At 41.8% G+C, this 12,528-nt stretch overlaps 1 protein-coding gene across 1 annotated transcript in view; it reads right to left on the reverse strand.

Annotated features, from left to right (window-relative positions):
* Positions 1–2,773: 2,773 nt before the first annotated feature.
* Positions 2,774–12,528, reverse strand: part of LOC135552605 (piwi-like protein 2) — a 37,250-nt gene continuing 27,495 nt past the window's right edge. Inside the window, exons 17-22 of the mRNA XM_064984356.1 lie at positions 11,750–11,866; positions 10,466–10,554; positions 10,240–10,345; positions 4,646–4,899; positions 4,055–4,162; positions 2,774–3,848 (exon numbers count right to left, since the gene is read on the reverse strand). Coding sequence (XP_064840428.1) covers positions 3,692–3,848; positions 4,055–4,162; positions 4,646–4,899; positions 10,240–10,345; positions 10,466–10,554; positions 11,750–11,866 — 831 coding nt within the window. The 3' untranslated portion in view covers positions 2,774–3,691. The remainder of the gene's footprint in view (positions 3,849–4,054; positions 4,163–4,645; positions 4,900–10,239; positions 10,346–10,465; positions 10,555–11,749; positions 11,867–12,528) is intronic.

Here is a 12,528-nt window from a genome sequence, read left to right on the forward strand (position 1 = left end):
TCATTTGTCTAATCCTGCAATTTTTATTTTTATTTTTTATTTATTTCACCTTTATTTAACCAGGTAGGCTAGTTGAGAACAAGTTCTCATTTGCAACTGCGACCTGGCCAAGATAAAGCTTAGCAGTGTGAACAGACAACACAGAGTTACACATGGAGTAAACAATTAACAAGTCAATAACACAGTACAAAAAAGGCGAGTCTATATACATTGTGTGCAAAAGGCATGAGGAGGTAGGCGAATAATTACAATTTTGCAGATTAGCACTGGAGTGATAAATGATCAGATGGTCATGTACAGGTAGAGATACTGGTGTGCAAAAGAGCAGAAAAGTAAATAAATAAAAACAGTGTGGGGATGAGGTAGGTGAAAATGGGTGGGTTATTTACCATTAGACTGTGTACAGCTGCAGCGATCGGTTAGCTGCTCAGATAGCACATGTTTGAAGTTGGTGAGGGAGATAAAAGTCTCCAACTTCAGGGATTTTTGCAATTCGTTCCAGTCACAGGCAGCAGAGTACTGGAACGAAAGGCGGCCAAATGAGGTGTTGGCTTTAGAGGTGTTGGCAATGGGTTTGTAGCACCTCATACAGCAGGTATTGTATGCTACGTGAGCTAAACGACTGGAGACTCACTGTACATTAATCAGAGCAAATAATGACCCTGTCTGGTTTGACTTCCTCCACCCACTGCAAGGCCAACAGTATGGCCATCAGCTCTGCCGTATATACAACCAGGTGATCTGTAATATGTTTCCTGACCGCCACACCACATTCCTGCACTACAAATTCTGACCAAGTGTTTCCTGTCCTTGGATCTTTTGAAACATCTGTGAAAATAGCCACAAAATTCTGATACACAGTATCCAGACGTCTCTTAAACAAATCAGATGGATCAACACACTATCTTTCTGTAGTCTCTCCAACACTTCTAGATCAACTACTGGAGGTGGGAGTAGCCATGGTGGATTTACAGGAATAGCTACCATTGGACTAAACTCCCTTCCATACAATCCCATCTCCTTCGCCTGGGCATTACCCACCCACCCAAAGCTTGTATTCTGTATTCGCTCGTGTTCCCAGCATACCTGTAAAATCCCTTTTGCAGGCTGAGACACCCCATGTCCCTGTAGGTTGACCCAATAATTCATTGCCAGTTGCGGTCTCCTAATCTGCAATTGCATATCCCCCATCTCCACCGGGAGTGCAGATACTGGGGAGGTCCGAAACGCCCCACTACAGCTACAACAGTCTCCTAGTTCACCTGAGCCTTCCTGACCTCTTGATTCTAAGCAGAGAAGTGGGTCCATAGTTCCTCCACTCTAATGTGATGATACTAGCTCTCCAGAAAGTAAGTTAACCTCTGCTACTGGCAGATAGCCTGTTAGCCTCATTAGGTCCTTCCCTGGCTTCCGGATTGGTACCACTACCTTCTCCTTCCAACTGCCTGGTAGTTTCCCCTTCTCCCATACTCTGTTGTACAACACCAATACCTTATCCAGTGTATCATCACCAAGATGGGAAAACATTTCATCTTTCCCAGGTGAAATTAACCCGACCTTACCTTTTGGCCTTTTCACCTCTGCCATTGTAAATGGTGCATTCAACACATCATTTACATCCTCCTATCCAGCACTCCAGGATGCTCCTCTCTCGTTCTCTCTCCCCCCCTCCTCTGACAAATTTGCCTAGCTATGCACATGGACAAGTGCCTTCTCATCTGTTACTGCCACATCCGTCCCACTCGTCAACAATGGATAATCCCACTCCCTTCTGACCCCACTCATCCTCTTAATCATCCCCCACACTTCTCCCACGTGTCACCCTTCAAACGGTGTCACAGCACCGAAGCCAACATGACCTCTTTGCCTGACGAATAGTTCTCTTCAACAGAGACTGCTTATACTGAATCAGATGTTGGAAGTTGTCCTTTTCAGTACTCTAAATGCCCTGTTCCTACTCCTCACCATTGTCCCACACTCCTCTGTCCACCACGGGACTGCTTTCCTCGTCCCTGAACTCTTAAGTATAGCCCCAGGAGCTTCCCCCACTAACACTGTTCTCACCCAGTTATTCATACTATCCACATCCCCTCTCATATCCACCCGAGCCATCACCTTCTCATTCAGCTCCTGAAACTGATCTCACTTTACCCTTACAAACACCCACATGCCTGCTCCATCCACTGACACATCCGGCCTACTGTGTATACTATGGGGTATTGATCAATCAATACTGTTAACTCCTCCCATATTCATGCCATCGCACTAGATACCAGAGGTCCAAGGCAGACACTTTCCCTGTGGCAACATCAAGCCTGGTCCCTCAGCCATTATTCAGTCACACCAGATCCTCCATTTCTATCAGATTTTCCATCACATGGCCATTTCCACCCCCCCCCCCAAGAGTGTTGGGGGCATTAAAATAACAAAAACAGCCCTTACAGTACCTGTGACTTAATCATGCATCCAGTTAAGCAGTGACAGCTTCTCTCCTCCAGCTTTATTTATCTATCATCAGTCAGTATTATCTGTCAAAGTGAAAGACTTCCATGTTTTTGCTGATAGCTTTCGAAGCAATTACCTTTCGGCATTAAGGCAACTAACTGTTGATTGTTCTGGTCTGTGCCTAGTTACCTATACAACTACAGAGAAGGGACAGCATGTCTACTAGACTAAGTCAATTTCATTGAAAGCTTTCTGATCACTTGGACATGCAGCACAATTGGGGAATGGCCCCACAAAAAGTCTAGAAAAAAAAGACCAGACTAACAACTTAAGAAAACTTCCCATACACACACCAGTTTTATTTGCAAACAGCAATGTATCTGGAGCAACAAAACAGAGGACAACACAAATAAAACCCACTATGGTTGTATTAAATTACAACAGACTTGAATTTCACACTATCACTTCACAAAAATAAAATCTCCTCTGGTCTCTGTGGGTCATGCAAACAGTGGAAAACTGGCCCTTTTTTGTTTTCTAAACATTTGTTCCCATTCCTCAAAGCACTGAAAGCAGCTATATTTCTTAACTCTCAAACTGTTAGCCATGTAAAATCGAACCTCAGCAGCAGAGCGAAAGCTTGTGTGAGGGCACGCACAAGCTGATGTGTAGCAGTAATCAGTAGCCATAATCAGGATCTTTGACTCAACCTTTAGTCAATACTTTCTTCATTCTCAAGTCAGTGTTTTCTGAACTCCCATAGCTAGTTACAGGGGGAACATTGGAATTTAGGAAATCCTTCATTATTAAATTAGCTACATGAAGTAGTCCAACAATCTATACGCCGCCATCTTAAGAGTATCATGGTCTTCTCTCATTGACAACGATGCTCTATAATGGCAGTGTATACCTTGTTGGATTACTTCATGCAGCAAAAATAGATTACATTTAAAAACAGAGCATTGTTTCTAAATTCCAACATAACACCGGCAATAGGACAAAGTTTCTACGACAACAGTGCTTGGGGGTGGGTGTCTATGTCAGACACCATTATAACACTGGCTGCTAAACAAAAAAACGTTTTTATCTGATCCAAAAGTCAATGTGAAAGCCTCCCCCTTTCTCATTTATTTTCCTCCTTCCATTTTTCTTCTTCTTCTTCACGGCTTTCTCTGTTGCAACATGTTCATTGTTGTGCAGACTGGTATGCTCCTTCTAAGAGGGGCTGAGGCTAAGGAGGCACACATTAGAGGAAGTACAGCTTGTCTGCCAGCTGGATAGCTGGCTCTGAGTGGAGGTACTGGCCCGACAGGAAGGCCAGTTTGTGGGCATACTTGCACGGCGCAGGCACTCGGATAGTCCCGGGCCAATTCCAGTACATGTGGCACATTTTGAAGGTCAGCCTAGAGTGAGACCAAGGGTTAGATTGTGTTAACAAGGTTATATGTTAATGCTGCAAGAATGACAGGCTTTCATGTGACGCATCCACTCCACCCACCAACGTATAAAGTCAACAATAACTGAGTTATGTAAACTGGCAGATACTATTTGGCCCTGACTGCCAACTAGAGATTTATGGTGGCTTAATTCACTGTACATCTAACATTACCTTTGCAAGTGGTCAGGGGAGAGGTTTGCTGTGTTGTAGACTGAGATGTAGTGTGTAGGCAGGCCACAGCCCTGTCGAACGTGATGCGCCATCAGGTAGAAGTCAACCCTGGGGAGAGAAATATAAATAATTTGATAAATGATGAAGCGTTACAAAACTGATGACCTAAGCCTAATTCTGTCCACTTCTCCCCTGAAGTATGCACTTGTTCATCACCCCCCCCCCCATGGATAGGGTCAGAGGGGGAGAAAGGGGAAGAGAACCAGCATTGCGCTCCATTAAAGTGATACTTCAGGATTTTGTCTACTTCCCCAGAGTCGGATAAACTCATGGATACAATTTTTATGTCTGTGTCCAGAATGAATGAAGTTTGAGGTAGTTTCAAGACACAATGCCAACTAGCTTAAGTGCAATGACTGGAAGTCTATGGGTATATGCTAGTCATTGCGCTAATGCTAGTTAGCATTGGCTCACGAAACTACCTCTAACATAAAAATGGTATCCACGAGTTCATCTGATTCTGGGGAAGTAGATGAAGGGCCACATTGCCAAAATCCTGAAGTATCCCTTAAAGACAGAGCCAGGACTAACCATTCCCTGTTGGTGACTGTGTGGTCCAGGACAGTTCCTGGCGGAGGCGTTCCAAAGCGGTCTCCGGAGCAGGAGTACAGGTTGGTGCTGACACGTTTCTGTACCACGATGAAGGCGAGCTTGGGCTCATAGTTAGGGAACGTCTCAAAACACTTGAGCAGCTGAGGGATCTCATACAGCTCCACTGTCTTCAGCTGGCCGTCAGACACTCCGTCCCGATATACCACAATCTTCTCCGGAAAGTTATGGTTCACCTGGAAAAACATAAATCACGGTATATTTTTCACTAGCATATGGGTCTTTCTATAAAACTAGGATACCAGTGAGGATCTCCTGCACTGGACAACTAACTATACAGTAGGTATTTGGCCCTTACTGCCAACTAGATTTATGGTGGCATAATAAGTCATTGATAATAATTAGCAAACATTTTCAATGTCATTACATTAAGATATAATGGGGATCATAAGATTCACGAGTTGATTTAAAACCGGTTTAATCCTTTATCAAGGTTGATGTCTTGACGGATTTGTCCAAAATTGTATGACACAAAACATTACTCTTCTGTCCTTGCATTTACGGAGGGCAAAGTTGTCTTTATATCATATATTAAGCATTAAATCAGTTAACCTCTCTGGGATTGGGGGCGGTATTTTCACATCCAGATGAAAAACATGCCCAATCAGTTAAATTAGACATTGAACTTGTAAGAATCCTGGATCCTAGCTGTCAGGACAGTTTTTTGTATAGATCCGGGAAATGCAGTAAAATTGTGTCTTACATTACGAATGAAAATAGTTTCAACAAATCCAAAATAATAAATGTGATTGCAAAATCGAATGCCCCTAAATCAAAGAGTCGCCTTACCTTGCTTGATACTTAACAACTACAATCGATACTGTCATTAAAGTGGTTCTTCAATTATGCATAATACTTGTTGGATGCGCATTTGGTGTCCAGCTGATTATTTACACCGTGAAAAATGTCCTGAAAATTCCTTACACCGGTGAAGACAGTTGTGCCTGGATCCAGATTCAATCTAATATCCTAGATTTAACAGAAAGCATCAAGGTAATATGTTAATGTTTTCATATGTTTCTGGACACAGCCTACCACACACACAATTGCCTAGGAAAGACTATTGCACAACACCCAACGCTATTCCTATTAATTATTCTGGATATAATGACAAATTACATAGCCTAGTGGGATTATTCACAATATGATCTGGTAATGAAATAAAATGACATGCATTTTGTTTTCCATGTTACACCAGCAATTTTAAACAATGTAAGGGGCTTGAAGTAGCAAAATTGAACCTGAATTTGGAGCTCAGAAATGCAAGTACTGGAATAGGCCTACCTTCAATTTGATGCTTGAAAGGTTATTGTAATTATTGTAGACAAATGTACAAGTTCTCCTGTTCACTAATAATTATCAGCAATTTTTTTTTTAATCAGTTTTTGTGAGAGACGTGCCCACCTTGGTTTGTTTCCCACCGCTTCAATTGAATGGCGTTGCTCTACTCTGTTGCGGTAAAACCTGTGCTGTTATTATGAGGAAGACAACATGCAATGTTGGTTTCAACTTGGCTTTCCATACAAATCCTTCCATTAAGAAAGGTTTTGGGTCACTTTCTCATAAAAAAAGCGATGGCGAGATTCAAAATTGCTACCGCTATTCATGGCTTTATTATGTGTGCCTGTATCGGCCACATATGCGACAGAAAAATCCCCATGCATCCAACCTATTTCGTCACGCCACATTCTCACTTATTTCAGAATATAATAATAGTTTTAATATTAATGAATTGGCAAGTAAATAATTCTCTCTTAAAGTGGTAATGGCCTACTTTTTTACACTCTTTAGGGAGAGGGGTGGTTCTGGCTTACTGGTGCTCTTCCATGCTGTCCCGAGGAGGGGTGTGTCACTTGAGTGCCCCCCTTGGGTTGTGCCGTGGCGGAGATCTTTGTGGGCTATACTCTGCTTTGTCTCAGGATGGTATGTTGGTGGTTGAAGATATCCCTCTAGTGGTGTGGGGGCTGTGCTTTGGCAAAGTGGGTGGGGTTATATCCTGCCTGTTTGGCCCTGTCCGGGGGTATCATCGGATGGGGCCACAGTGTCTCCCAACCTCTCCCGTCTCAGCCTTCAGTATTTATGCTGCAGTAGTTTGTATGTCGGCGGGCTAGGGTCAGTCTTTTATATCTGGAGTACTTCTCCTGTCTTATCCGGTGTCCTGTGTGAATTTAAGTATGCTCTCTCTAATTCTCTCTCGGAGGACCTGAGCCCTAGGACCATGCCTCAGGACTACCTGGCATGATGACTCCTTGCTGTCCCCAGTTCACATGGCCTTGCTGCTGCTCCAGTTTCAACTGTTCTGCCTGGTGCAATGGAACCCTGACCTGTTCACCAGACGTGCTGTTTTCAACTCTCTAGAGACAGCAGGAGCGGTAGAGATACTCTTAATGATCGGCTATGAAAAGCCAACTGACATTTACTCCTGAGGTGCTGACTTGTTGCACCCTCGACAACTACTGTGATTATTATTATTTGACCATGCTGGTGATTTATGAACATTTGAACATCTTGGCCATGTACTGCTATAATCTCCACCCGGCACAGCCAGAAGAGGACTGGCCATCCCTCAAAGCCTGGTTCTTCTAGGTTTTTTCCTAGGTTTTGGCCATTCTAGGGAGTTATTCCTAGCCACCATGTTTCTACACCTGCATTGCTTGCTGTTTTAGGCTGGGTTTCTGTACAGCACTTTGAGATATCAGCTGATGTAAGAAGGGCTATATGAATAAATGTGATTCTATATTTAAGGAATAAGGCACGAGGAGGTGTGGTACATGGCCAATATACCACGGCTAAGGGCTGTTCTTATGCATGACACAAGACGTGCCTGGATACAGCACTTAGCCGTGGTATATTGGCCATATGCCACAAATCCCTGAGGTGCCTTATTGCTATTATAAACTGGTTACAAACGCAATTAGAGCAAGATATATATATATACCACAGCTGTCATCCAATCAGCATTCAGGGCGCAAACCACCCAGTTTATAATAGGCCCTATATGTACAATTATATAACATTATACAACAGGTGGGTCTAATCTTGATTGGTTAAAAACGGCATTCCAGGTGTCTATTCCATAAGTTACCACCGGCTAAATCTATGACGTAAAAATCCTATTTACTCTGTTCCATCTGACTGCGCAATCCATTGTCTCATCAGACCAGCCAGGCAATTTATAAACTTGATCTCCACTATAAAAACCATTTAGACATCATCTCAAACTAACATTTAGTTTAACAGCAGAGATGTGTATAAACCTTGCCGTCCGTCTCTTCGACATTTTGCAACATTGTTTCAATATACAAATTCGATCCCATAGTAATGAACGTGTCAGGAGTTGGGTTGAGACAGACCAGTCGAAATCATGAATCAGCTGGCATCATTTTTATGGATATAAGTAATGTAAATTGAAAAAAGCTAAAACGGAATGAAGTGCAGGTAGGTTGCGGTCTTTCCAGCTTCAGTTTGAAGTTAAGTGTGTTAGCTGTGTTGTGGCTAGCTCCTCTAAACAACAGTGTCCTGACAAGTGAGCACATTTTCCATTGTTATGAATGTATCCAAAATAATGTCACTAAAAAACAGCTTACCCAAATGCAGCTACTTTGCTGTTATTCTGGCTGCACTTTTTGATGTGACTAAGTTAGCTGTAGTTGGCTAGCTAGCAAGCAATGGATAAGAATGTTGACAGCCAATATGGCAACGGAACATTTATAATGAACGACTGGGTCGCGTCCGTAGATAAAGAGCAAAAAGACTGAACCATTATTTATTGAAAAGACCCATGCCCACTGCCAGTAAAAACTGTTTTTATTTTACTGTAACTAGATTTGAGAACACACACGGTCAAAAGTTTTAGAACACCTAATCATTCAAGGGGTTCTCTTTATTTTGACTATTTTCTACATTGTAGAATGACAGTGAATACATCAAAACTATGAAATAACACATGCGGTTACTGCATGGAATCTTGCAGTAACCAACAAAGTGTTAAACAAATCAAAATATATTTTGTATTTGATATTCTTCAAATTACCCACCCTTTGCCTTGACAGCTTTGCACACTCTTGGCATTCTCTCAACCAACTTCATGAGGTAGTCACCTGGAATGCATTTCAATTAACAGGTGTGCCTTCTTAAAAGTTAATTTGTGGAATTTCCTTCCTTCTTAGTGCGTTTGAGCCAATCAGTTGTTTTGTGACAAGGTAGGGGGTATACAGAAGATAACCCTATTTGGTAAAAGACCAAGTCCATATTATGGCAAGAACAGCTCAAATAAGCAAAGAGAAATGACAGTCCATCATTACTTTAAGACATTATGGTCAGTCAACACAGAAAATGTCTAAAACTTTGAACGTTTCTTGAAGTGCAGTCACAAAAACCATCACGCGCTATAATGAAACTGTCTCTCATGAGGACTGCCACAGGAAAGGAAGACCCAGAGTTACCTCTGCTGCAGAGGATAAGTTTATTAGAGTTACCAGCCTCAGAAATTCCAGCCCAAATAAATGCTTCAAATAACACACATCTCAACATCAACTGTTCAGAGGAGACTGTGTGAATCAGTCCTTCATGATCGAATTGCTGCAAAGAAACCACTACTAAAGGACACCAATTAGAAGACACTTGGCTTGACCCAAGAAACACGAGCAATGGACATTAGACCGGTGTAAATTTGTCCTTTGGTCTGGAATCCAAATTGGATATTTTTGGTTCCAACCACGTGTCTTTGTGAGACACGGTGTGGGTGAACGGATGATCTCAGCATGTGTATTTCCCACCGTAAAGCATGGGAGGAGGTGGTGTTATGGTGCTTTGCTGATGACATCGTCTGTGATTTATTTAGAATTCAAGGCACAATTAACCAGCATGGCTACCACAGCATTCTGAAGCGTTACGCCATCCCATTTGGTTTGGGCTTAGTGGGACTATCATTTGTTTTTCAACAGGACAATGACCCAACACACCTCCAGGCTGTGTAAGGGCTATTTGACCAAGAAGGAGAGTGATGGAGTGCTGCATCAGATGACCTGGCCTCCACAATCACCCTGACCTCAACCATATTGAGATGGTTTGGGATGAGTCGGACCGCAGAGTGAAGGAAAAGCAGCCAACAAGTGCTTAGCATATTTGGAACTCATTCAAGACTGTTGGAAAAGCATTCCAAATGAAGCTGGTTGAGAGAATGCCAAGAGTGTGCAAAGCTGTCATCAAGGCAAAGAGTGGCTATTTGAAGAATCGCAAATATAAAATATATTTTAATTTGTTTAACAAATTTTTGGTTACTACATGATTCCATTATGTGTCATTTCATAGTTGTTATGCCTTTACTATTTTCTACATTGTAGAATAATAGTGAAGATAAAGAAAAACCTTTGAATGAGTAGGTGTTTAAAACCTTTGACCGGTAGTGTAGATATATAAAAAAATCCCAGGCTGGGCTGAAAGGCCTTTAGTACACTGTGTTAAAAATAAATAAAAGGCCTCAACTCATAGTAGGCCTATTTTAAAACAGTCACCTCATAGTATTTCTGCAGTGCAGCCAGCAGACACACTCTGAAACCGTTGATGATCTCCTCGTTGGGCATCTGGAAGGTCACTCTGGAGTACCACCTCGTCAGCAGGCTGGGTGAGGAATAGGAGGAAATGTCATAGGTTGAATCCCAAATAACACTATATAGTGCACCCTTTGGGGCCTGGTAAAAAGTAGTACACTATATAGGGTCTTTTAGGGGGCGTGTTTACCTATTCAGGCTGGCGACGAAGCCCATGACGGATCTGTTCTTCTTGCTGGTGTCGTGATGGACGTCCACTCCAATCACCATCAGATGTTTCTGTTAAAACGTAAAGCAAAGACAGGCGCTAAAAATACTAAACTAAAACAGGAAATCTAACAGCTGGATAAATCCATTTGAATTCAATCACTTATTGACAACCCCCCTTCTGTTTAATAGAAAAACAACCAAATTGGATGTTCTAAGTCCACAACAACGCTTAAACCACCTCAAGAGACCACTTGAGGTTAAGGTTGAGAAATGTAGATTTTGGGGTGTAGTTACCCTTTAAATCAACTGCACATCAGCCAGAGACCATTGTTTGGTTAGCATTGTTACTGATGTTTCTGTAGCGCTCATGTGATTGCAGAATTTGTTAAACAAATGGCCAATGGATCGATGCAAATAATCATGATATCCTTCTGCCAGGTGGGAATAGGCTAATTCGTAGTTAACATTTAATTGAGAAGGTTTAGGGAAAGCCTTTCCATCTCCCAGAAGACTGTTGTCATTCAGTTTGCATCATCGCTAACAGCAACACAGAGTGGTAGACAAACGCACATAGGGGCATTCCTGTGCAGTCAGAGCCAGGGCATTCCTGTGCCGTTGCCTCTTCAGAAAGTTGAAAGAAAATACAAAATCACTGGTGCATATTATTCATGTGTTATGATAAAAATGACATTTAGTTTTTTCCCTACTAAGTTCAATACATTTGGAATATTTTGACTTCCGTTTTAATGTCTGGATTCCATCCACGTTTTCCGCAACAAGAATTTTATAGGGTCCAAAAACCTGTAGCTGTCGATGGCAACACACAATCCTGGTCACATCTCTCCTCCGGTCCCCCCTCCAAAAGAGTAAAATAAGGGGCCCTGCCTTTACCAGAACCGTGAGTTGCAAGTACATTTTTTAAACAGCTGACTTGACAAAAATAAAACCTCTTACCTCTTCAGACTGCTTACTGAAAAAGTAATTTTGCATTATAAACTCTACCTGTTTTATATTATCCCCTTGGCATTTATGTGTCACTTTCTTTATGGGTAAATTGGTGCTCATGTTGTACATTACACTATAAAATAAGGTATTTGTGACTTGTTCTGAATTCCTGATTCCTGTCTCGCTTTATCTTATGCAAAGCTTTAATTCTGACTTGCATGTCTCACTGTCTCCATCTAGTGGACACATAGCATCCCTACACACAAACATAGTCAACATCAGCCAAAACCATATCAGTAGAGAAAAATATATCACTAACCAGAGGGACGTTCACGGTCCACAGCTCTCCTCCCAGTTTGCAGTTCATCTGAAGCAGGATTTTCTGGGCTACGCTCCTCAGCTTTTGGGGTTGGGAGATGGTCCGGACGTTAATGGCCTACAAAGCCAAAGAAATGTACATTTTTCATTTTAGATTAACCTTTGCATTAGGCAGTTGATCAACCTTTTGGTTCCTTGCCTCTTTCCTTGAACCTTACACCTTTAGTATTCACAGATCTTTTAGGACCCGAGTTACAGTGGTGTAATGTAGCCCTACCTAAGCAGTTTTTATGGGTCTCTCGACTTTACATTTTATATAACTTTTGCTTTTAATTCACACTTAAAGAAAATAATGTACTATATACTCTATACACTTTCCCCTGACACCCAGAAGTACTCGTTAGATTATGATGCTTAGCAGGACAGGAACATTAACTCACTTATTAAGAGAACAACCCTGGTCATCCATACTGCATGTGATTTGGCGGACTCAGCAAACACACATGCGTCGTCTGTAAATTATGCCTGAGTGTTGGGAGTGTGCCACTAGCTATCCGTAAATTAAATATATATATATATATATATACTGCTCAAAAAAATAAAGGGAACACTAAAATAACACATCCTAGATCTGAATGAATGAAATATTCTTATTAAATACTTGTTTCTTTACATAGTTGAATGTGCTGATAACAAAATCACAAAAATATCAATGGAAATCAAATTTATCAACCCATGGAGGTCTGGATTTGGAGTGACACAAAATAAAAGTGGAAAACC

The sequence above is a fragment of the Oncorhynchus masou genome, chromosome 1 (genome assembly GCF_036934945.1).
Source record: "Oncorhynchus masou masou isolate Uvic2021 chromosome 1, UVic_Omas_1.1, whole genome shotgun sequence".
Taxonomy (NCBI): Eukaryota; Metazoa; Chordata; class Actinopteri; order Salmoniformes; family Salmonidae; genus Oncorhynchus; species Oncorhynchus masou.